Below are 25,125 nucleotides of genomic sequence, written 5' to 3'. Positions count from 1 at the left end.
TTGGTTTTCTTGAGACAGGGTCTCACTATGTAGTTGAGTCTGACCTGGAACTCACTATGTAGCCCAGGCTGGTCTCAAACTCACAGCGATCCTCCTGCCTCAGCTCCTGAGTGCTGGGATTACAGGTGTGCACCACCATGCCCAGCTTTACTGTGCCTAATTTATAAATTAAACTTGATCATAGATATGTGTGTATAGCACAAAGTTATATATATGGTTTATACTTTCTATAGTTTCCAGTATCCATTTGGGGTCTTGAAATGTATGTCTCTCAGATAAGGGGGCACGTCTGTATTACATGCAGTCTTATATCACTTCTGTTCCTTTGAAGTCTCAATCGCATCCCAAACCTAACCTCAGCCATGGCACTCTAGAATATGCTAGCTTTGAACAATAACGAGATGTTCAAAGTCCTAGGTGTGTGTTAATTCACTTAATCCTTAACAGCAACTTCACAAGACAAGAAACGTAAGTCACAGAGGCTGAATCACTTTCCCAAGGTCATACAACTAGTAAGACATTTATATGAGGGGGAAACAGTCATAAAAGTAAAAGAAACTCAAGAGAAAAAGAAATCAACATAGGTTTGGGCTCATGTGGGGCAGTGGTTCCTGGATAACTTTACTTTGCTGACAGTCAGAGGCAAAGTTTTCATCTTCCAGGTCTAAATGAGGAGGGGAAAAAAAAAGGCTAAGCTTGTCAGGTGCAGTGGCACCTGGCTGCAATCCTAGACCCTTAGGATGATGAGCCAGGAGGATCACAAGATGTCAAGAGCCATTCTACATAAGTTTTGGGGAAAAATCATTTCATAATTCAAGTATGACTATAGCTGTCTAAGGTCCAGTGTTATCTTGCCCAATAGTCAGCTCTGGCATGCGGAAACATAACGCTGTTTTGCCTCCAGTCACAGCTGAGCTCTCAATTGTCCCATAATGCTGTGGCACTCAAGGACAAGAGTAGAAGCTGGGGATTTAGCTCAGCAGCACCGTACCTGCCTCACAAGTGCAAGATCCTGAGTTTGATCTCTGGTACCCCACCCCAAAAAAGAGTACATCACCTGAAGACATCCTGTTTCTTTGAGCAGCCACACTTCTTTGAGTAGCAGTACAAAAAGAGAATGGTTTCTCCTGAGGAGGGACAAATTCCTCATCAGCTTAACTTATCCCACCGCTGTATTGACAGAGGATCACTGCTTTCCCCTGAGTCGCCCAGTACTCCCTCCAGTTGTGAGCACCCAACCAATGAAGGCTAGCTTGACCACTCAGACAGTGATCACCCGGACCCCCCATATACTTTGGAATTATGCAAGTCTCTGTTGTCTTTTTTTTCTCTAGCCCTCGGCATCCCCCTTTCTAGGCAGTTGGAGGACTGATTGGCCTCTGACAATAAGATTGATGCCAGCCTGAGCAATTTAGCAGGATGCTGTTTCCAAACAAAATTAAAAAGGCTCATTGGTAGCGTGTTTGCCTAGCACACATGAGGCCCTGGATTCAATCCCCAGTACCACCACCGCCTCCTATCCCCATACCCCTACCCCGCAGTTTTACTTACTTTCTTCCTTTTGAAGGGAAAAAGGAAAACATTGTTAGAATGTCCTACTGTTGGTGAGATGCTAGCATTAGACAGTTGTCTTTTTAATTTTCTTACTTGACAACTTAAAATGTTAACACTATATTAAGTCTCTTGTAACATTTGTTATTTTATCAAATGTGATATCTAGTCTGCAAAACACATTGTAGCTAACCATATTAGGCCTTGGTGATGTGAAGAATCAGTTCGTGTTTCTTGAATAAAAGCAAATGAAGTGAAACAGAGTCTTCTTTCCCTTCAAATAAAGTGTTATAAGTACAGGGACCTTCATTAGGTCAGTGGAAAAAAGGGGAAAAAGACAGAGAAACAGGTAAACTAAGGGCAGAGAAACACTAGTATGGAATGAGGAGGAACAGAAATAGGGAAGACTGCACCGCTTTCCTCCGTCGAGACCTGGCTATCCAGTTTGGTAGTTATTAGCCACATGTAGCTACTGAACTAGCCTAAAAAGTAGCTAGTGCCACCAGGGATCTGAATTTTTTATTTTATTGAAGTTAATTTGAATTTTACAACTCCCAAGCAGGAAAAAAATGTTTTTTAAAAAGAAGCTACAGTTATATCATTCAAAATCAAAGAAAAATATTTGAAAGAAGCCATTGGTGGAGGGGAAACCTATGTAGAAGAGCTTGGAGCAAGAATTACATCTGACTTCTCTTCAGAAAACGCAGAAGCAGGAAGAGAGTGGAATGAAATATTGAAACTACTGAAAAATAAATCTAGAATTCTGTATCCGCCAAAATTATCCTTTGAAAGTTAAAAAGAAAGCTTCCCCAGATGAACAAAAAAGGAAGGAATTGGTTGCCAGTAGACCTGCTTTGTAAAAAAATGTTAAGTTCTTCAGAAAGCAAAAAAATAATACAGGTTAGATATTTGGATTTGCATGGGAAAAAGAGCATTAAGGAAGGAATAAATGGAAGTAAAATAATTTTTTAAAAAATGTTTTCACAGGGCCGGGGATTTAGCTCAGTGGTGCCGCCACCTGCCTCACAAGTGCAAGGTCTTGAGTTCAATCCCCAGTACCAAAAAAAAAAAAAAAAAAATGTTTTCACTATTTATGAATTCAGATGTTCTTTTTCTTTTTCTTTTTTTTTTTTTTTGGAGTGGGGGATGGAACTCAGGACCTTGCATTTGCCAGGCAGGTGGTGGGTGGCATCACTCAGCTAAATCCCCAGCCCCTAAAATAATTTACTTTTAAAACTTAATTGATCTAACAGATAATAATTGGATTAAAATAATAATAGCAACTTGTATTCAGTAATAATTATAGCTTATGGATAAGTAGTATGGCAATAATAGATTATGGAAATGAATAGCAGTGTTATGAGGAATAGGAGGTAGGAACTGAAAATACTGTGTTATAAGATATTTGTACTACTCATGAGTTCATGTAGCATTTCTTAAAGAAGCACTTGAATTCAATGTAAATGTAGGTAAACTCAAGGATAACCAGTTTAAAGAAGGAAAAGAATAGTTGATATGCTAAAAGAGAAGGTAGAATCATATATAATTTTTTTTTTTTTTTTGGTACCAGGGATTGAACTTGGGACCTTGCACTTGCAAAGCAGGTGGCAGAACCACTGAGCTAAATTCCTGACCCTAAATCTTTAACTAAAACCAAAGATGACCAAAAAAGAGGAGACTGAAAGAACAAGAGCAGCTTCTAGAAAAGCACAGCTATTAATCCCAACTATGTGATCCAACAATGTTATCCAAAGGTGAGAGCTATTAATCCCACTATGTCAATAATCACTTTAAATCGCAGCAATCCAAATATACCAGTTAAAAAGACAGAATTGCCAATTCAATGTGGATTTAAAAAAACAAGACCTAGGGCCAGGGATTTAGCTCAGTGGTTCTGCCACCAGGCTTGCAAGCGCAAGGATCTGAGTTCAATCCCTGGTACCAAAAAAAAAATGGAAAAAAAAAAAAAAAAAAAAACAAAAAAAAACAAAAACACAAGACCCAACTACATATTGTCTACAAACTCACTTTAAACATAAAAAGACAAACAGATGAAAAGGATGAAGAAAGATATACTGTGCTGACACTAATCAAAAGAAACTTGGGAAAACTATATTAATTTCCTAAGAGGCACTACAGCAGGGCATCATGGCACACTCCTGTAATCTCACCATTTGGGAGGCTGAGGCACGAGGATTGAAAATTTGAGGACAGGCTGCACTATAGAGCAAGACCCTGTCTCTCCAAAAAAAAGTCATGGCATAATGCTAACAAGGTCAGTTCTCCAAGACACAATAAACAAGTAAGCACCCAAGGACAAAGTGATGGAATATTTCAGGCATATAGTGATAAAACTGCAAGGAGAAATAGATGAATCCACTACCCTCCTGCCCCCGGTATCAGGCATCAGACACATGACCTTGTGCTTGTGTGGCAGGCACAATGCCACTGAGCTAAATCCCTGGCCCTGGATCCACTAGTTGTCAGTAGTTGACAGATCCAGCAGGAAGAAAATCAGCAAAGATATAGTTAAGTCAAACAGCTCCATCAACTGAATTGAACTGAGTTGTGTAGAATTCTTCATCCAAAAACAGCAGAATAAGCCTTCTTCTCACTCACGCAAGACATACCAAAATAGGCCACATTCTGGGCTGTAAAAAGTCTTAGAAGAGTAGAAATCATACAATGTTTGCTCCCAGACCACAGTGAAATTGCACTGAAATCACTTATAAGGATAGCTGGAAGATTGCAAATGCTTGGAAATTAAATAACATAGTTTGGAATAACACTAGAGTCAAGTCTCAAGAGAAATTTAGAAACACATCAAACTAAATGAAAATAAAAATACAAATTAAAATTTGTGGGATGCAGCAAAAGAAGTGCCTATGGGGAACTTACAGCATTAAATGACTTTATTACAAAAAATGTAAAATCATTATAAGCATCTATTTTAGGAAACTAGAAAAACTACAAGTTAAATCCAAAAATATAAATAAAAACTAGAGCAAAGATCAATGAAATTAAATATAGGAAATCAAAAGGTCAAGTCAATGAAACCAAAAGCGGGTTCTTTGAAAGGATCAATAAAATTGATAAGTATCTACTGAGACTAATAAAAGAAAAAAAAGAGAAGAAAAATTGCCAATATCAGAAGTGAAGAACAATTGCTATGGATCCCACAAATACTCAAAGGTTAATAAATAGTAGCACTTCTGTGCCTGCAAGTAAGACACCTTGAGGCCTATTATTTATGAAGAAATTCTGTCAAGAAATTGTGACCTTCAAAGTGTGCGTGGTGGTACACACCTCTAATCCCAGCACTTGGGAGGCTGAGGCAGGAGGACTGCAACAAATTTGAGCCTAGCCTGAGCTACATAGTGAGTTCAAGGCCAGCCTGAACTACATAGTGAGAACTTATCGCAAAAAACAAAAAACCCAAAAGAATTAGTGACCTTCAAAAAGAGGCAGTCCAGACCCAAATGAGATCACTAGTAAATTCTGCCAAACATCTAAGAAAGAAATATACCAGTTCTCTACAAGCTCTCCCAGAACATAGAAGCAGATGAAATACTTTCTAACTCATTTTATAAGGCTAGTAATACCCTAATATGGAAACCAAAGACATTACAAGAAAGGAAAACTACAAACCATTATCTCTCATGAACATAGATGCAAAAATCTTCAACAAAATATTAGTAAATCAAATCCAACAATGTATAAAAAAGGAATTACATCTCATCACTATGTGATTTATTTCAAGTATGCAAGTCTGCTGAACCTTAGAAAGGCAATTAATTTAATCCTATCAACAGGGTAAAGATGAGCTGGGCATGGTGGTGCACACCTGTCCTGTAATCCCAGCACTAGGGAGGCTGAGGAAGGAGGATCACTGTGAGTTCGAGACCAGCCTGGGCTACACAGTAAGTTCCAGGTCAGTGTCACTATGTAGTGAGACCCTGTCTCAAAAAAAAAAAAAAGGAGAAAAAAAAAAAAACAGGGTAAAGGTGAAAAGCTAAATGACTTTATCAACACAAAAGGCATTTCACAAAATCAATACTCTTTCAGATAAAAACTCAACAAGCTAGAAATGGGAGAACTTCAACTTGATAAGGGACCCCCTAAAAAAAAAAAACTACAGCTATATCATACTTGATGGTGAGAAACTAGATGGTTTCACCATAAAATCAGAATAAGACAAAGATGTCCCCTCATATGATTGCTATTCAACATCATGTTGGAAATTCGTTTTTTTTTTCTTTTTATTGAGTATACTGGTACATTCTAGGTATACAGTACAGAAACATTCATTACTGGGGTCTTGTACCTTTACATGACAGGTCTTGGTTCTCATTTACATGTTGGAAATTCTAAATATGATAGACAAAATAAAGCTGGGCAGGTGGCACATGCCTAAAATCCCAGCATTTGGGAGGCTGAGGCAGGAAGATTGCCATGAGTTTAAGGTCAGCTTGGCCTATATAGTGAGTTCAAGGCCAGCCTGAACTACATAATGAGTCCTTGTCTCAAAAAAAATTTTGTTTGTTTGTTTTTTTGGTACTGGGGATCAAACTCAGGTCCTTGAATTTAGCAAGGCAAGTGGCGGAACCACTGAGCTAAATCCCCGGCCCTCAAAAAAATTTTAACAGTGATGTGTGTATAGGTGGTGAAGACAGAAATTCAACTATTTTTGTTAACAGAGAATACATTTATATGGAAAAATCCCAAAATTCAACAAAAATAACCCCAAAATGAAACTAATAACCAATTAGAATAAGTTTGATATGAGATTAATATACAAAAGTCAATTCCTATTACTACATATCAGAAATGAACAATTAGAATTTGAAATTAAAAATGCAGTACCACTGTTATGCTTGTATCTAGATGTCCTGCCAGAGCTTCAGGCAGTCATAGGAGGAGCTTTTCAGAGGTGGCTGGATCTGGAGTATGATGCTGGAAATAAGGATGTTGGGACTGATTCATGGTGCAATGTTAGGATTAAGGGTACCCTACCCTGAGTTTAAGAGTAGCCTGAATAGAATATAAAGGGCAGAAAGAGGGCTGCTATTGCCAATTGCTGCTTCTTCATGACTTCCCTGCTTTGCTGCCTTCTGTCCACCATGAACTGTTTTTCCTCTGTGATACCCCTCTGCCTTGCCACTGGGCCTTGGAGCCAGGCAGCTATAAACTGAAACCTCTACAAACTGCAAACTACAATAAACCTTTCCCCCTTTAACTTTGTCAGATATTGTCTCAGTAACAAGAAAAAAGTAACTAAGACAACCACTTACATTTGATATTAAATTTTGGTGACATTTACATTAGCACCAAGAGAGATTTTAGTATAAACCTTACAAAATATGTACAAGATTTACTGTATGAGAACTATCATCCTCAACTGAAATTAGCTCTATATAAATTAAGAGATATTCTATATTCATTAAGATGTTAATTTTTTCCAAGTCAATCTTTAGATTCAGTGCAACACCAGTAGCAGGAAGTTGTTTTATAGGTATAAACACAATGATTCAAAAGTTTATATGGAAACTCAGAAGATCCAGAATGACCAAGACAATACTGAAGAACAAAACTAGAGAATTTACACTACCTGGCTTCAAGACTAACTGTAAAACCTACATTAACCATTGGGGCTGGGGATTTAGCTCAGTGGTTCTGCCCCCTGCCTTGCAAGCACAACATCCTGAGTTCGATCTCCGGTACCAAAACAAAACAAAACAAAAAAACCCCTACATTAACCAAGACAGTTTAGCACTGGTCAAAGAAAAAGCCGGGTGTGGTGGCACAAGCCTGTAATCCCGGCACTCAGGAGGCTGAGGCAAGAGGATCGCTGTGAGTTTGAGACCAGCCTAGGCTACACAGTGAGTTCCAGGTCAGTCTCACTACATAAGTGAGATCCTGTCTCAAAAAAAAAAAAAAAAAAAAAAAAAAAAAAAAAAAAAAAAAAAAAAAAAAAAAAAAAAAAAAAAAGAACAAATAGATCAAAGGAACAAAAGAGAAAACAGAAATAGAGCCATACACATAGTTATTCCAATGCCAGAAGTTACTCTCTAATACACTGAAGTTCAAGCTCAGTTGACATGAAAAGTTGTTAACAGTGCTTTCCGTTCAGGATCCATCATAATTTCCTTTACAAGCCATGGCTTCTCATATCTTGATAAACGTATTTCATGATTTTCTATGAAAGAATAAAATTTAAAGAATATAGTAAAATACTTGTTAGCAAGTTTGTTTTGTTTGAGCCTGATTTACTATCAAAAACTTTTCGTATTTATTTCCCTGATTTAAATTCTTTTCCCCTTCTAGTTTCTCTATCAAGAAAGAGAAACAGCTTACAACATGGTACTTAAATAAAGACTTTTAGATCCATGTGCTTTTCTTTGGGTAAACTTTATGTTACCTGCTTAAACAGTCTTACACAGATATATGTATTTTTATTAAAAAAGAGAGACACTTCTGTTATTCTATACTTGATCTTGGCGAAAGCACCAAGAGGCATTGAGGCTTCTATTGTTCTGTTTTCACATGAGGTAAAATGATACCACCCAGAACTCCACAGTCCCTGCTCTTAGTGAATATAAGTGACTTTGTAGTAATACACTGTTGTCAGGTCATAGGTGTACCGCAGTTTTGTCTGAATTAATATCACGGTGACTTTGACATCTGAGTGGCATGGCTTCTTATCATTTCTTTTTCTTCTGGTACCAGGAATCGAACTCAGGGACTCAGGGCCTTGTGTTTGCCAGGCAGGCATTGGGCCACTGAGCTACATTGCCAGCCTGCTTATCAGTTTTTAAATGACATCATGTTAGGAGTGCAGAGTAAGTGAATACTAAAATACAGACTAAAGTTTAATTCAGTGTTGATGTGAAAATAGATAAAGCCATTTTGATCACCTGATACTTGAAATTAATTCATTTATTAAGGCATAAAATAGATATATTTTATAACTTTCTAAACAATACAAGCTTTTTACATATTGAGTGCTTCTTTGCAAACAAATTTGGGGAGGGACAGGTTTTATTCCTAGGAAGAAACTAGTTTGTAATTAACTACCATGTGTTACATTTAACTACATTTTAACATTTGTGGGGTTGGAGGGACTAGAGATTGAATTCACAGCCTTTGTGCTGAGCTCTTTTTAAATCTGAGCCAGGGTCCTGCTAACTTGCCCAGGAAGGACTTGTGATCCTCTTGCCTCAGCCTTCCACGCTGCTGGGATTACAGCCACGCACCACCACACCCAGCTCACCTTTCCTTTCTGAGAATGGACACTTTAGGGCCGGGAATTTAGCTCAGAGGTTCAGTGGCCTGCCTTGCAAGGGCAAGGACCTGAGTTCAATCCCCGGTACCAAAAAGAGAGAATGGACAATTTAAAAATGAACCTTGATTTGGTATGTAGAATTGTCTCATTTGTCATGTATGTTTTTTGGCCTGTTAGTCTAGGTGTTGATCTGTGCATATGATAACTGTGTAAGGACTTGTAATAAAATGCGATTTTTTTTTCTTCTTCCGGTACTGGGAATCAAACTCAGGACCTTATGTTTTGAGGCAGGGGCAGCACCACTGAGCTAAATTCCTGGCCCAAGGGACTTGTAATATAAATAGATGAATTTCATGCTGGAAAAGGTGGGGGGGTGAGAAAGGAAATAAAAAGAATTGAAATGTGTTATGTACATGTACCAATTTCCCACAATGAATATAACCATTATGTATTGCAAACATGTAATTGTAACATTTTTTAAAAAGAACTAAAGAACTAAGAGACACCTCAGTGGACTACATGGTGATGTTTTGGACAAATATAGCTTGCATATATGGTGAAGCATATCTTGAAGGAAATACAAAGAATCATTTCTTTAGTTTGTATTTCAATCCTGGGATATAATTAAATTATTAAAGTCCAAAAGCTCTGTGATGGTGGTATTTAGCTGAGTGATACATCAACTAAGTAATAATCAGACCACATGACCGGGACATGCCTATTCTTCCAGCCTCCACCAAATACTGAGAATATGCATGCAGGACCTGCTCTAACAGTTTCCACTGGTTCTGTTTCCAGGGAGAGTACACAAGACACGCTCCCAAAACACAAAAATAAAAAGAATGCCTGCAATGCCTTTGAAGAAGCTTCCTCCGACTGTACTTCAGTGGGTGCCACGTCTTGGAAACACAGCCGCCTGTGATTTCTGTGTGTGGCCATCCAGTGTAGCTCACTAGAGAGAAGCCCATTTCCTGCCAACAGACTATGTCTTCACACCCTACCTCACAGTGGTCTCTATCTGGGATAGTGATGACACAGAAAGCTTGTGACTGCTTCCAGTTACCTTAGAAATCAACCCAAGGTAACTTCAAAAAGCACAAGGAGGTGGCTGGACACGTAAAGGAAGGCCAGAAATTTTAGTGGCTGGAAATCGGTATTTTGCAGGATGGGGAACAGGAGGTTAAAGCACTGGGGAGCAGCTCGTTGGAGAAGCTCAGAGGAAGAGTGAACAGCAAAGTTGCTATACATGAAGCTGGCAACTGACGAGGTGAGGGCTAAAGCCAAAGACGCAGAAGATAAACACAAGGCTCCAAGCACAATGCGAGCGACCGAAGAGGATGTGGAGGCAGGGTACAATGGGAGACTAGCCAAGGAGCCAGGAGCAATGCAGGTCCTACCCTCACAGCTTCCCACGGTGACACAGTGGCTGGGTCTGAGTACAGAAAACCAGTGAGTATTCTCTTCCTTCTATTTTGGGTATAAGCAACAGAGTGTTCATGTCTGGGAACAAATGTAGCACAGGAAAGAAAGTGATGGGCAGAATCCCACAGGACACACTCACCACTGAAACCAACCCTGGGCCCCCTAACAAACTAACCTCCCCACTGGCCTCCTTTCTCTTTGTCAGGAAATAACTGATAAGGAGTACATACTTCCTAAAGTTGCTTGAAATACGAAGTCAAAGAATCCACTTTTAAGCATATAGCACAGTGATACTCTACTGTACTCTCAAGAGACTGTTGCTATAGAAATAATAACAGAAAAGAGATAACGTAAATCAGAAATATTCTTTTCAGGGAAATAACTTTTCTTAAAAGACAAATAGGTGTTGGTTTTTTTCTAGTTCTGTGTTACAAAATCCTACTCTTTGGTTGCTAAGAGAAGCCAGAGAAAACAGTATTTATAACCCAGGTTGTTAAACACAAAACTATTTGCTGACTAATCAGGTTAAGAAATAAGAGATTTCTAGGGTGCCAAATTATGTGACTGTCCTCAATCATAAGGGACAAATTCTTGCTGTATTTATCTACGTTTTCAAAAAAAACTTGCTATTTCATTTATTTAAAATATAAGCCTTTGACAAGAATCATGAAACAGATAAACAGCTGTCAGAAAATATAGTAATAATTTACACATAACTGAACTTACAGTGAACTCAACAACTTTGAAAACTTTTCTCACCAAAACTGAGTTCTTTCACTAACAACATTCAAAAGCAGTGGTCTGTGGTATTCGAAGCAACAATTCCTTCTTTCCGCACCAGTATTTAAAGGTTCTTCCTATTGTTACAACCTCTAAGGCAAGGTAACTTTTTGCTTATACTTTTCATCAGAATGCATTCCTTCTTTGCTTCACGGAAAGACAAAATACAGAGTTTTATCCTGTTGGCACAGAGAAATGCCTTGTACTATACATGGAAAGCAGGTCCTGAGTCAACCTCCTATTGCAGTTCATTCTGTAACATGTTTCCTGATGTCTTTATTTATTTGGAACCAGGGATTGAACTCAGGACCTTGCTTTTATGAGGCGGGCGGTGGCACCACTGAGCTTAAATCGCCGACCCTGTTTCCTGATGTCTTTCTCCAAATCCTGGCATTAATTTCTCTTTTTGATCTTCTAGATTGGCCTGGGCTAGAAATACTCAAGATCCTCGGATTGCAGTAGGTCCCCATTTCCCACTAGAAAAGAAAATTAAGGTGAGAAGATAATTTTCCATGAGCTTGATTCATTAGTAAGGAAATAGAAAGTTTATCATAGAAGTTAAAAGGGCCCAGTGTTTCAAGGCAAAAATGTATTACCTGTTTAGTTTGGCATTTAATTCTCAAAGTATCTGTAATGTTGGCTGGACAGCCCTGAATAAAATAAACACCATATTATGCCCTCCTAAGCACTTAATCTCGTGAAGGGCATTAAACAAAGTTACCACAAACTGTGGTCATAATTGGGTTTTTGTCTGAAAAGCATGTGGAACATCTAAAATGACATGTAAGATGAAATCTAAAAATTACAAACATAAGCACCACAGTGTTAGTGAAACATCCAGGAGCAGATGAAGGAACAGCACATGAAAATACTCATACGGGTAAGAGAATACCATTTTAAGAAACAGATATCGGTACAGCTGGAGCAGAGTAAGCAAATAGCAAACCGAGAAAGTTGTTGGAGAGGCAATTAGGAAAGAGGCTACAGATGCCATACTGGAATGTAGGATTTTCTCCTAAAATTAATAGGACCTTATCCCAGGGTTCTACGTAGGACAGTGACATGCTTAGATTTATGTAATAAAAAGAACACTCTCAGGGGGCTGATGATTTAGCTCAGTGGTTTCACTGACTGCCTTGAAAGCACAAGGACCCGAGTTCAATCCTCAGTACCAAAAAAAAAAAAAAAAAAAAAAAAAAAAAAAAAAAAAAAATTGGCTGCATTGGTTGGTCTGGTGCATGTGAGGGCACAGGGAAAGAAATGCAGATTCAGGGAATTGTGCTGAAACCCTAGGGTGGGGCAGCAGGCCTACAGTGTAGTATTTTATTAGACGTGATGGGATGAAGTTCATGGGAATTGGAGGAAGAAACATTGGAGATATTGTTCACAAAAGGGCTGGGTCCAAAATTGAGAGAAGAGGGCAGGGCAGTGCCCTTGTAGCTCTTCTTTCTCCTTCATTCCTTTTCCCACTCTAGAGCAGTGCCCGACACATGGTAGGTCACCTTATCCAAAGAGGCCAAATTGTGACCATGGTCTATCTTGAGTGTATTTTCCTGCATTATGTTTATAAGACAGCCCAGCAAGGCACACAAAGAAAAAGTAGCGAAGAGGAAAAGAAGCAGGACGTTGTCATGTGAGGATACTCAGTAAATGACAGGGATAGTTTGAAGGGTTCAAGGTTACCTTAGTCATATGCCCTTAGGGGTAGCTCAAAAAAGTGAAGAGCTTCAAAAAGAAGAGGGTGGTCAGCTCTTTTATATACTGCTGAGGTCCCAATGATAGGAATAACAACAGGACCACCAGCCCACTCATGACCTAGACAAGAGCTGGCTCAGAGAAGTAGTGGGCAGTGGAGCCCAAATGGTAGGAGCAGTTAGAGAAGGGTTATAGATAACTACGTCAGAGTACACTGTGAAGCAGGGAGCAAAGAGAATGGGAAAGGCCCCAGAGGAACTAAAGGAATTTTACGTACTGATAATTTCATGCTGATAGGAGTGATTCATTAGAGAGGAGGTTTTATGATTCAGCAAAGGGAATTTGATAACTGCAAAACTGGGATCCCTGAAACTTAACAAGCACAGGTAGGAGAATTGGTTTTGGGGATCAAACTTGGAACCTTGTGCTGGTGAAGCAGGCAACAGAACCACTGAGCTAAATCCCCAGCCCAGAATTGGCTTTTGATAAGCAAAAGGCAATGTTTCTACTGCAAAGTCTACTGGGCAGTCTGAGAGTGGGAAGAGGAGGGTGCTTCTGACTGCTTGTTTTCTCAAGGACGTGTTCGGCAAAGTCCTCACCTAGGAGGGAACACTGTGGGTGGGGGCAGTGAAGAGAAAGACATCACTACAGTACTTGGTTAAGAGACCCTAACTGGGGCAGCATGTAGGAGAATCAGGCACGGCTAACAGGCCCTTTGGAGATCTGCACCATGGAACTCAAATATAGGATATCCAACTTTAAAAGTTCTAATTACTCCCTTTGATAAGAGTTTAGGCGGCATCCATTCTTCAGAAGTGAGAAAACTATTAGCCCAAGCGTCTCAAAAGGAGAATGAAACACTTGATAAATTTAAGGCCATGTCTTTTGACTTCTGGTTTGCTAAAGCAGAGGCATACTACCATCAACAACATCAAGAAATCACGATGGAAGGAGCGCAGAACGACAAAACCGTTCCAGAACAGGAAATTAAAATAGTGGAGAAGAGATCACAAAGGGAAAAATCAGAAGATGCTAACAAATGGGACTATCTAGTGTCTGAGAGGGAACTGAATCATATAGAGAAACACATACACCGAGCTGAAAGAGCCAGAGGCCTCAGAGACCACAAATATCAACTACTCCCTCAAAGAATTCCAAGTAAAATACTTTCCCCAAAAACATTACCACCGGAGGATGCAAAGAATGGAGCTATCGAAAAAACACACAAGACTGAAACCAAAAAGCACAAGGTGGCATGGGTTCAGGAACAGATGAAGGGACATCAAATTTGAATGATTCGAGGGAGAAAACTTTCTGAGCAAAGAAATAATCACAGAGATGCACGGAAACTCTCTAGCTACATTCCTCCTCTCCTAAAATCTCAAGAGGAGAAGAAGGTGAAAGAGTTTGAAAGGGTCACAGCTTATCCTGTCTTCCAGCCTTACCAGAAAGCACTTACAGAAGTGACTACCCTGGTTGAAAAATCAGAAGTTAAAATTCAAAAGGGAGCTCCAAAACTCCAAAAGGAGCTCCTAAGTATACCGCCATTCTTGAGAAGTAAATTAGAACAATATAAAGTTTTAAGTTATTTTATTTTTGCATTTCTTTTTAGAGTAGCATATTTTAGAGTAATTAGTACAACAAAATAGTCGAAATTAAAGGGAGAGAAAGCAACTCTAGACATGTATACTCGACAGAATATGATGTTAAGACCCTAGGTTGTGGGATTTTTTTTTTATGTGAAATTTCCAGAAAAGGCAAGTTTGTATACAGAAAGTAGGTTTGTCACTGGTTAGGGCTAAGGAGTAAGAAAGTTAGGTGAGGAAAGGGGAGTGACAACTGATGAGTAGAGGATAAGGTGACGAAAGTGTTCTAAAATAGATTGTGGTGAAATGATTTTTAAAACACTAAATTGTACTTTTTTGGCGGGGGGCCACTGGGGATTGAACTCAGGACCTTGTGTTTGCAAGGCAAGCGCTAGAACCACTGAGCTAAATCCCCAGCCCTTAAATTGTACTTTAAGTGAATGAATTGTATGTCATGGGAATTATATTTCAATTAACCCATTTAGCAAAAAGAAAAAAATGCTAAGAGTTTAGAGAAAAGGATATGAGCCAAGAAATGTGGGCAAAGGGTCTGAAGGCTTTGAATTTCACTGAAAAGTTCAGATTTTTAAAATACTGATGGCAGCGAGCAACTAGTAAAAAACTGCCGAATTGTTTGGAAGAGATCTGCAGGACAGGAATCAAGGAAGGAGAAATACCAGCTGGGTAGCTGTGAAAGTAACCTGGGCAAGACAGAGAACTGGAGACCAGAAAGGAATTAGTGACTGATTAATGCTTGGGGTGTAAGGGGTTGCAAAGGAAATAATGTAGAAAGAGTGCCAGTACAGGAATTAAAAGAAGACTGGGGTGGGGTGCAGTTTTATACATGCTTAAAAATAGGCTGTGTGCTGTCCAATGTATTTTCATTAGTTTTGGCATGAAAGTTCTAACTGTTCAGGATATGTGTATATCAAGAAACTAAGACAGTGGAGTAGAAATCAGGGCGAAGAGCAGACATTTCACTTGTCAGATACCCAGCATTTATTCACTGGAGTCGATTTGGAAAGGAACCAGTAAAAGTCACACACTAGACTCGCTCAGTAGACTGATGGAAAAGGAGGTGCCACTTTGCCATGGTTTGAAGATGTACAGGAGAAGAGCATTTACGTGATTCTTTGAGAGAAGGTAGGATAATAGCTTGATGAGGGTTATAGTTAACTTTTTTTTGGGGTGGTGGTACTGGGGATTGAACCAAGGGCATTTGCCTTGAGCTATATCCCTAGCACCCCTCCACCCCCACCCCCACCCTTGGCAAAGAGGTCTTGCTAAGTAAGTTGCCCAGGCTGGGCTCCAACTTACTATTCTCCCACCTCAGCTTCCCAATGTGCTGGGATTACACACCCGGACCACCACACCCAACCACAATGAACTATTTCTTAAGATGGGTGATGAGCATGGCTGAAGGAAAAACACCAGACAGGGCTACAGGGGATGACAGATAGGACAGTCTCTCTCTCTCTCTCTTTTTTTTTTTTTTTTTTTTTGGTACCGAGGATCAAACTCGGGCCCTTGTGCTTGCAAGGCAGGCGGCGGATAGGACAGTCTCTTGAAAGAGATAGAATCCAGAGCCATTCACAGAAGAGGCACTGCTACCCTAGACACCAGAGAGGAATGAGAAAGGATTAAGTGAGAAGGCTAAGGGAAGGGAGGAAGAACCCCAGAAAACATCAGGGGCAAACTTGAAAGGCCAGCAGAGGTCAGAAGCATGTGGAAGGGTGGATCCCAGCTGGTGCTGCTGAGGAAAGTAGTCCGGCCTTGCTTGCCAGACGACTTAATAGTTCCTGTATGTGAGTTATAGGCTGAACCATAAGAAATCACTGATATTTGATCCATTTTAACCTTCAAAAACTACAACGTTAGACAATATAACCTACTTGTTGACCTGGCCAGCTAACTTTACAGCTAAAGACACATTAAAAAGAACTATAATAATCTATAGGGCATTAATGACCTAAGTAAAATTTCTCAATGAGACAGCTTTGGAAAATGGAGAAATTCGCTCAGGAAAAGAAAATAGAGTAAAATAAAATAGTACAATTACTTGTGAATATGACAGTAAATATCTTTTACTCAAAGACAACCATGACAAATTTTATTAACTATCAAAAGCTACATTTTACTAAAAACAACTTGTCTTTAAAAATGTTTAATCATACAATATATACAATACATGCTGCTTTCCTTTTTGGATTTCACTATCCAACTGAGTCCTAAAAAGAGGAGAAAAACAGCTGGTTAGAAGTTTATAAGCAGCAAATCAAAAGGTCATATAATATACATTTAAAAAAAGAATCCAACCACCACCTCTCCTCAGTGAACAAGGCTCAGTTTAATGCACATGGTGTATTTTATGTCTATTTTCTCTCCCTCAAATATTTTGACAGAAACAAGTTAACTTAGGGCTGGGGATTTAGCTCAGCAGTGCCACTGCCTGTCTTGCAAGCACAAGGTCCTGAGTTCCATCCCTGGTACCAGTTATCTTGGAACAAAAGAAGTTCAAATGGGCTGGGGATTTGGCTCAGTGGTTTCGGCACCTGCCTCACAAACACAAACCCCCGTTTTCAATCCCTTGAAAAAAAAAAAAAAAAAAAAAAAAAAAAAAAAAAAATCAATTAACTGAAGCATATACTAAGAGTTTATATTAATTACTGACAAATAAGCTCATTTAAATTCTTAAAATTACTGGGCATGGTGGCACATGCCTGTAATTCCAGCACTCAGGACGCTGAGGCAGGAGGATCACTGCGAGTTTGAGACCAGTCTGGGCTACATAGTGAATTCCAGGTCAGTCTCAACTATGTAGTGAGATCCTGTCTCAAAAATACCAGAAAAAAAAAAGAAAGAAAATCATAGAAAATGAGAGCTAAAAAAAAAGTAAGTAGTAATTATCTAGTTGAAAAGTGCCCCCTTATACAGATAGATTTAAGGAACAGGAAGCTGAGTGAAATAAATGACCTACCCAAAGGTTTAAATAAGGGGCAGCACCAACAGAACCTACATCTCCTCATCCCCACCCACAGCGACCTGAAGTACACAAAGACTGGTTGTTTCTAAGATTTCTTCCTGGAAATGCTCCCTTTCTTAAAAATAAAAGATTACTTCATAGCATAATTCAGGTCCTGGAAATGCCTATTTACTAAAATCATCCTCAGGTAATTCTGTCTTCTTCCTCTTTTGCTGCTTTGTACTTACAAAACAAGTAAATCTAAAGGGACAGTGAACAACACTAAGGGATTTCAATATTTTATTTATCTAATTTAGCCATATGCTGCTGGGGGGGGCGGAGTCAAACTACAAACTCTACAGCTGCAAATCTTAAAAACACCAGAGTAACCAAAGCAGAGAAGGGAGCTTGCAACCACCACGCCCAACCCCTCCCTTCCTTCTACCAGTCACACAGTTTTACCAATGAGACACTAGGGGGAGGCAAAACCCATATTTTACTGGATGGGAAAAATAGGATGGTTTGGATTGTCAAATTGTAATAAAACTGTGCAGCTGTCCCCTAGAAAATGTTACCTTCAGCTGGTTTCAAGCACTTAGCCTCTGCCTGCTCTGAGCTGGAGGAATCAAAGGCTCAGAAATCTCAAAGGTCTTCACAATCTCCTAGCAGGGAAGAAAGAACAGTGTCTGAGAATTGGGCAAAGGCAATCAGTCAGAACTATGCAAGGGTAAGATGCAGAGCTTTACCTCCCAGTCGCGATAACTCAAAGATATAACTGCTTGATTCCTAACTTGGGTGTTATGGTCAATTCCCTCAGTTTCTTCATTAGCAGGCTCTATTTGAAAGATAAAGTTTTCAAAGGTTGTCAAATCAGAATAGGTACTCTGAACAGTGACTGATAAATAAGAGGAGTAAAATCTACACTGAGAAGACACAAATTACATACTTACTAGGTTTCATGCACAAGTTTCTGGAGTGTGATATAGCAACAACTAATCCCTTTCCTTTCCATTTAAAACAAACAAACAAAAAAACCACGCTCCAAACATTAGAAAACCTCTATAAATCTATGTACCAACCAAAGAGCCAAGCCCTACTGGTCCAATAGGAAACTGAGAACACCTGAAGTAGCAAGTTAAGTACAGCGGAAGTACTTCCTCTCTTACAGGTGCCCTCAGAAGGACATGTGTAATGATTACTCAAGTAGGAATGAAAGATTCATAGACTCTCAGGGAGAGAAGGAGCTGACCTCTAGAGAAAAGTAGGTAGAAAGAAGGAAAGTACATAAGTGACTACAATTACAAACTTTCTAAATTAAATTTGGGGAAAATTATATCATTTATTTTGTTGTTGTTCATCTTTATAGCATAGTTTTAAACCATGGCCATGTTTTCAGAATTTTCATTTAGCTGGGCAAGATACAACATTGTAAAAATCTGTTAACTACAATGAACTATTTACATTATTCGTGTAACTCATTACATCATTAAAATATGTTTCACAAACTTTAATTCCAAATATATTTTCTTTAATGCTAGTTTTTCCAAACAACATCATTTACCTATTATTGGCAATCGGTCTTGATCAAGTCTTATTCTTGCAAAACCATCCTAAAACGAAAACATGGTTTTTAGGAGAAAAAACAAAATTTAGACTAAAAAAAAAAAAGGTTACCAGGGATCAAACTCAGGACCTTGTGCTTGTGAGCAGGCGGCAGAACCACTGAGTTAATCCCTGGCCCCTAGCCTCAAATTTCTAACTAATGAATAAAAAAAATCATTAAACAATGTGTATCTCTGTCAATCATAACATATCCTAACAATTCTGACACAATATGGACAAGACTTCTCTAACATCAAGTATTACTCAGGTTTCTAAACAGCTTTTACAGACATGGCCTCCGTTCCAAGACTCTCAAGAAAAACTCTCGTCTCTTTCACTGATTTATGCATATTTTGTTAAATATATATTTCACTTTTTACTGTGCATAACTCTATCATTGGGACCACTAGTAAAATATGCCTTGGCTGCAAGGTACTTCTGAGAACATACTTTGGTCATACAAACTTTTATCTAAGGTTGAAATCAAATTTATTTTACACATGTAGGAATGTCTAAGTAACTTTCTGTATAAGGTTTTTAAAAATTGACCTTGAAGAAGTTCAGGCGTAAAAAGATCTACAAAACTACTGTAAAGGTCTCCCACAGATCCTTACCCATGTGTACCAATTGTTAAAGCTTTGCACATCTGTTTTATCATGTTACTATTATTACACATGAATGATGTGAAAATGATGGACACCCGATCCCCTTTGACCAATTTTTCAGTGTTATCTGATTTTTCTGTGTATCTAAGAAGTTATCAGACTTTAAAAAAAAATTTTACTGTTACTTAATCTACAAACATAAAGTTTTGCTAATCATTCTTCGAAATAAAGGTTGAGTATCCCTTATCCAAAATGACTGGATTCACCAAGTGTTTCAGTTTTCAGATTTTGGGGGGGATTTTGATATATTTGTATATGCAATGAGCTATGTTGGGGATGGGACCCACACCTAAACATGAAATTCATTAATGTTTCATATGTGCCTTATACACAAAACATGGAGGTAATTTTTACACAGCATTTAATGCATCTGCTTCTTAACTGTGACCCACCCCACGTGGCCAGTTGTGGAATCTTCCCCCGTGGTATCATGTCAGCACTGAGACAGTTTCAAATTCGAAGCACTTCAGATTTTTCATTTTCAGATTAAGTACACTCAATCTATAATTTTTAACATATAAAAACAAGCACACAAAATGTTAGCTAGTCTCTAACTAACATGCCAATTAATGGTTTGTTTTTTGGTTTTTTCTTTGGTACTGGGGATCGACCTCAGGACCTTGCACTTTTGACGCAGGCAGCAGAACCTCTGAGCTGAATCCCCAGCCCACCAATTAATGTTTTCTATGATGAGTCTACATTACATACTGCTTAGTATGGATACTTTTATCAGTTCCCCTCTGTAGATTTTCTTATGTAGCCTTTAAAAAGCATGTAAAAGCAATTATAGAAATCTTAAATCTTACCCGTATAATGAAGGAGACATGAAACATGTTTTCCACCGTGCGGGAGAAAGAATGTGGATCAATCACAAAGTCAAAAAAGGATATTGGAGTGTCAGCTATAGAAAAAAGAAAAAATTCTTCAAAACAGGAAAAATCGCTTTTGTGCATAAATAAGACCTATATTCTTTAAATGTTGGCCTGAGACAAAAAAGAACAAGCGCTCCTCCTGCTGTGGAAGAGCCAATCAACACAAGCCTTCCGCAGGTCAGTATGGCCTATTAAACACATATATTAGGGCCAGGGATTTAGCTCAGTGGTTCCGCTGCCTGCCTCACAAGCACAAGGACCCGAGTTCGATCCCCAGTACCAAAAAAACACACAAACAAAAAAAGACCCCACATATACCCACTGCCTGGGCCCCTTGTAAAAATTCATCCTTATGAAACATTAGCACAAGTGCACAAAGTTACAAGATTTTTCACTTCTGCAATTACAGGAGAAAATGCAATCAAGAACTTATCCATTAGGGGAAACCTCTTAAATATGTATATGATACAGCCATACAAGTGGGAATCACTTGAAAAGTCACAGCACAGAAGAATATGAATATTATGATTAGTTTTGAAAGACAAAAAACAAAAACAGGAAATACATGTTTATATGACACAAACATAAAATTATGTGAAAAGACACCTTGTTTTGCACATGGCTACCTCTGGGACGTGAGAAGAGATAAAGGACACTTCTCATTTTTATGGTATTTGCTTTGTAACAGAAAAGAAATACCCAATCTTTTGCTTTATGAGATGAGATCTTGCTAAAGTGTCCAAGCTAGCCTTGAACTCGTGATCCTCCTGCCTCACTCTCCCAAATGTTGGGATTACAGACATGTTCCATCATACCTGACTAAAAAATAACCCGACATTTAAAGATTTAAAAATGATGTTACTTCTCTAGTGTTCTCAAGAGATGCTCAAAGGGGAAAGAAGCCTCATTAAACATATATGACAAGGACTCGGGCTGTAGCTCCGTGGGGAGCTCTTGCCTAGCATGTATGAGGCCCTGTGTGCAATCCACAGCAAAAAAAAAAAAAAATCATAAAAACTAAATATACATGACAATAAAAATGATTCAAATACTATATACAACTGAAATGCCTTTTAAATAAAAAACCTCTTTGAAAATGACACATATGATAAACAAAAATTGTTCCATATACTTGATGTCCTACTTACGATCTTCTCGAAAATAAGTCTGCAATAATCCCAAGATTCTTTCCACTTCTTTTTCTGTTGCTTCTTGATGAGATTCTCCCATACTTTTTAACTGGAAAATAATTATTATCAAACTGATCAACTTTCTCACTTGCCAGTTAACAATCTTTTCTTCTCTTTTGCACACCTAAACTCCTCAGGGTATCTTTTGTTGGGGACTGCTAGCAATTTTTAATCCTCATTCTTATGTTCATAGTTTAAAATATTTTTTCTAGTTTCAGTAATTTTTATATAATTTGTAAGTAGAAGAGTAACATTACCAAATCAACCATTTTCAGGTTGAATATAAAATACAAAAAGGGTAATTTAGAACAGTGGTCTTCCACTGGAAGTCATTTTGTCCCTAGGAGACAAAATGTCACTATCTGGAGATACTTTTGGTTGTCACAACTGGGATGTGGGGACGGGTGTGTTCTTAGCATCCAGTAGAGAGGCCAGGGATGATAGGTGGCTAAACATCCTATATGCCCAGGCCAGTTCCCCACAACAAAGAATTCCAGCCCTAAATGTTGATGGTGCCGAGGTTGAGGAGTCCTGCTTTAGGAGAACCTTTCAAAGCTACAGAAATGAGTTAAAACAAAGACAAGTGGGCAGCTCAATAAAATGTTAGATTTTAAATTATTTAAATGACAGACCCAACTCCAGACTGTAAAAACTTACAGAGGATAGCTAATTGCATGTACATCATATGATGACTGCTTTCACTTTAGGTAGTTTGAAAGGCAACATTCTGAAAAACCAACCTGAGCAGGCATTGTTGTCTCTTCTTGTATCACCCGAACTTTTTTGGGGCGATCGATTCGTGGCTTTGGCACAGGTGACTCGCCTTGTATTGAACCCAACCTAATGAAAAATATGCTTTCATTTCTTTTTCTGTTTGGCTTTTAAACAAACCAATTTCACTAACTCAAAGCAGCTGGCATGGTATATAGTCACTTTCAGGCTAGACATCGGTGACATATGACCAGACGTTGGACCAGTCTGATACCCTTTCTTCTCTTTGAATTTATAAGCAAACTGCTAGAAGGCTTGCTCAACCACGTATCTCCTTCCAACACCTCCATGGTGTACAGACTTCCACTAGGCCAGTGAAGGTATCTGTGAAGTCTTCCCTACTAATCTGTTGTCTGGTTTTACAAAGTCAAACTTCTGAGGTCAAGGTAAAGATGAACAGGTGGAGAAGGGGAACAGAATTGCTCCGATGGGATCAAAAGCCTTTCATCTGACTGTGCCAAGGCAGATACTTATAGCCTGGGACTACAGAACACACCCATGAGGGTAACAGGTCAAGCTGAGGCCACAGAATTATCCTTTGGGGCTCTGTCCATAACCAAGAAATCCCTAATGTGTCTTCAGCTACAATAACAGGTATATCATGGATAGTACAGAATGTAAGTGCTGTGGCTCCTCTACTTACAGATATGGAAGTAAATGGTGCAGCAGGACAGATGGTTATTACTCACAAAAGTACATTTCAGCATCCTGTGGGGCTGCAGCACAGTATCACTCAAGCGCTGCAAGGGCATCTGGGCATAGATTTTTACCCAAACACGGGAATGATCAGCTGGCAAGTCTGACCCTACAGTGATAACTCCTCTGCAGAACTTACTAGAAGTTTCCAGGTTGAGACCTGTGGGATGAGTCTTCTCCCCAGATAGAAAAGAGGGGAAAAATTACATGGGAGGCCAAAGGAAGAGGAAATGCAGGGGCACAGAGTTGCAAGCATTTCACTGTGACTACAAAAAGGGCAAAATTTAAAGGCTTTATCTTCAGATGCTACAATTTATAACAGAGGTTGGCATGCAACAGCAAAATTCAAAGACTTGGATTTTATCTTATAATCAAGAAGTTTGGTTTTTACCAAATAATATATACACAGTGGTTCTGGGCATCTGAGTTGCCTATTGTTTATTACAAACAGATAACTGGATCCACAACACAGACCAACTATAGTACATCCCTCCAAAGCTTGCTAAGACACTGCCAATCTCAGGAGGTTTTAAAAGGCTAATTAAAACATAATTTAAAAAGATAATAACTATATTACCTAAGGAAGAAAGGACTGAAACAACTTGGAAGGCGACCCTAGAGCAGGGATGGTGAATCTTTCAGAGACCAGAGCCCAAATTGCAACCCACAACCCACTTATTTCTCACAAAGTGCCAACACTGCAATTAAACCCAGATACTGAGGTTTTAGTTTAGAGAAAACAACTGATACGTTCACATCTTTTGTCTTAAAGAAAGAATCTATTGGAGAAACTGACAAATGCAACTGAAGGTTATTTTACAGAAGAACTGGGAAGGACTGTTCTTGGTTTCTCATTAAGCCCAAACTAGGAAGTTAAGCCAGGCATGATGGCACATGCCTGTGATCACAGCACTCCAGATGCTGAGGCAGGAGGGTTAGCATGAGTTCAAGGCCAGTCTGGGATGCATAGTGAGTTCAAGGGTAGGCTGAACTACATAGTGAGACCCTGTCTCACCAAAAAAACAAAACAAAAACAAAAACAAAAAACCCTCAAGTGGTGTGGTGCATGCCTGTAATCCCAGTACTCTGGGAGGCTAAGGCAGGAGAATCACAGTGAGTTCAAGGCCAGCCTCAACTGCATAGCAAGACTTTCTCAAAAATCAAAAAATAAAAAAAGTAAGGAAGTTAAGATATCAGCAAGTTTGAGGACAAAGAAAAGCTTTTCTTATAGTTGTATCCAAAACATGAACTGCACAACTTGTTACAGTGATTCAAGTAGTCTTCAAATGCAGATCAGTGATCGTCTAATAGGACGTTATAATTGGCCTTTAACAATATATTGCTAGAATCTTAACATAGGCATGACACTGCATCCTTCTACATGATAAGGATTTCAAAGATGATAAAAAAGGAAATCAGTAGTATGTTACAGACTCAGTATCTCATGAGCTAGAAAAGAAAAAAGCCAGGAGAGAACCTTGGTAAGAAGTTCCAGTCCATGGCCTTTCCTACTAAAGTAAGATAAGAAATCCTTTAAGATCCCTCAAGAGTTTATGAATTTTTAAAACAAAATTTAGAAAGACTCGAAATAATAGCATCAGGACTGTCAACTCTACAATACCAAATCATCTTTGGCCCTGTTTTTTAAACAACTTAACGTTCACAAGTGGTTGGTCTGTTGGATTTTTAAAATAATCTTACAGAAAGTGGAACGTATGGGTTTTATTAAAGGTGTTTTCTGCTGTTTTGCCTGATATTTTCCAGGAGTCATAGACTATGAATTCAAAATCAGAACTATCTTCATCACGGATGAGTTCTTCAGCTTCTAGCGGATTTACACCCATATGAGTCAGCTACAAAAATGAGGAAAACAAAAAACCCTTGTTAAACCACAAGCAATCATTCACCACACCTAATAATCTATATAACTAAACCTTTAAGAAGCCAGAGGCAAAGCCAGTTTTTAGCGTCTTAATAAAATGGTGCGATTTCTCATTGTAAACATAATTTTATATATAAATTCCCAGTCGAAAGTGCCTTCTGTTTGGCAA

General features: G+C 38.8%; 1 protein-coding gene across 3 annotated transcripts in view; it reads right to left on the bottom strand.

Annotated features, from left to right (window-relative positions):
* Positions 1-16,423: 16,423 nt before the first annotated feature.
* The window catches only part of Nsmce4a (NSE4 homolog A, SMC5-SMC6 complex component), a 14,405-nt gene continuing 5,703 nt past the window's right edge, over positions 16,424-25,125 (bottom strand). For 2 of the 3 annotated variants that reach the window (XM_010632759.3, XM_010632758.3), the window contains exons 5-12: positions 24,776-24,927; positions 22,348-22,447; positions 21,566-21,656; positions 20,352-20,446; positions 18,840-18,888; positions 18,025-18,113; positions 17,854-17,940; positions 16,425-16,544 (exon numbers count right to left, since the gene is read on the bottom strand). In XM_010632759.3, coding sequence (XP_010631061.1) covers positions 17,866-17,940; positions 18,025-18,113; positions 18,840-18,888; positions 20,352-20,446; positions 21,566-21,656; positions 22,348-22,447; positions 24,776-24,927 — 651 coding nt within the window. In that variant the 3' untranslated portion in view covers positions 16,425-16,544; positions 17,854-17,865. Of the gene's footprint in view, positions 16,545-17,853; positions 17,941-18,024; positions 18,114-18,839; positions 18,889-20,351; positions 20,447-21,565; positions 21,657-22,347; positions 22,448-24,775; positions 24,928-25,125 lie in introns of all 3 variants that reach the window. The other variant, XM_010632760.3, reaches the window with a different exon arrangement.

Source organism: Fukomys damarensis, unplaced genomic scaffold (assembly GCF_012274545.1).
Source record: "Fukomys damarensis isolate Sample0158 unplaced genomic scaffold, DMR_v1.0_HiC HiC_scaffold_8, whole genome shotgun sequence".
Lineage (NCBI taxonomy): Eukaryota > Metazoa > Chordata > Mammalia > Rodentia > Bathyergidae > Fukomys > Fukomys damarensis.
This window is presented reverse-complemented; position numbering and strand designations above follow the sequence as displayed.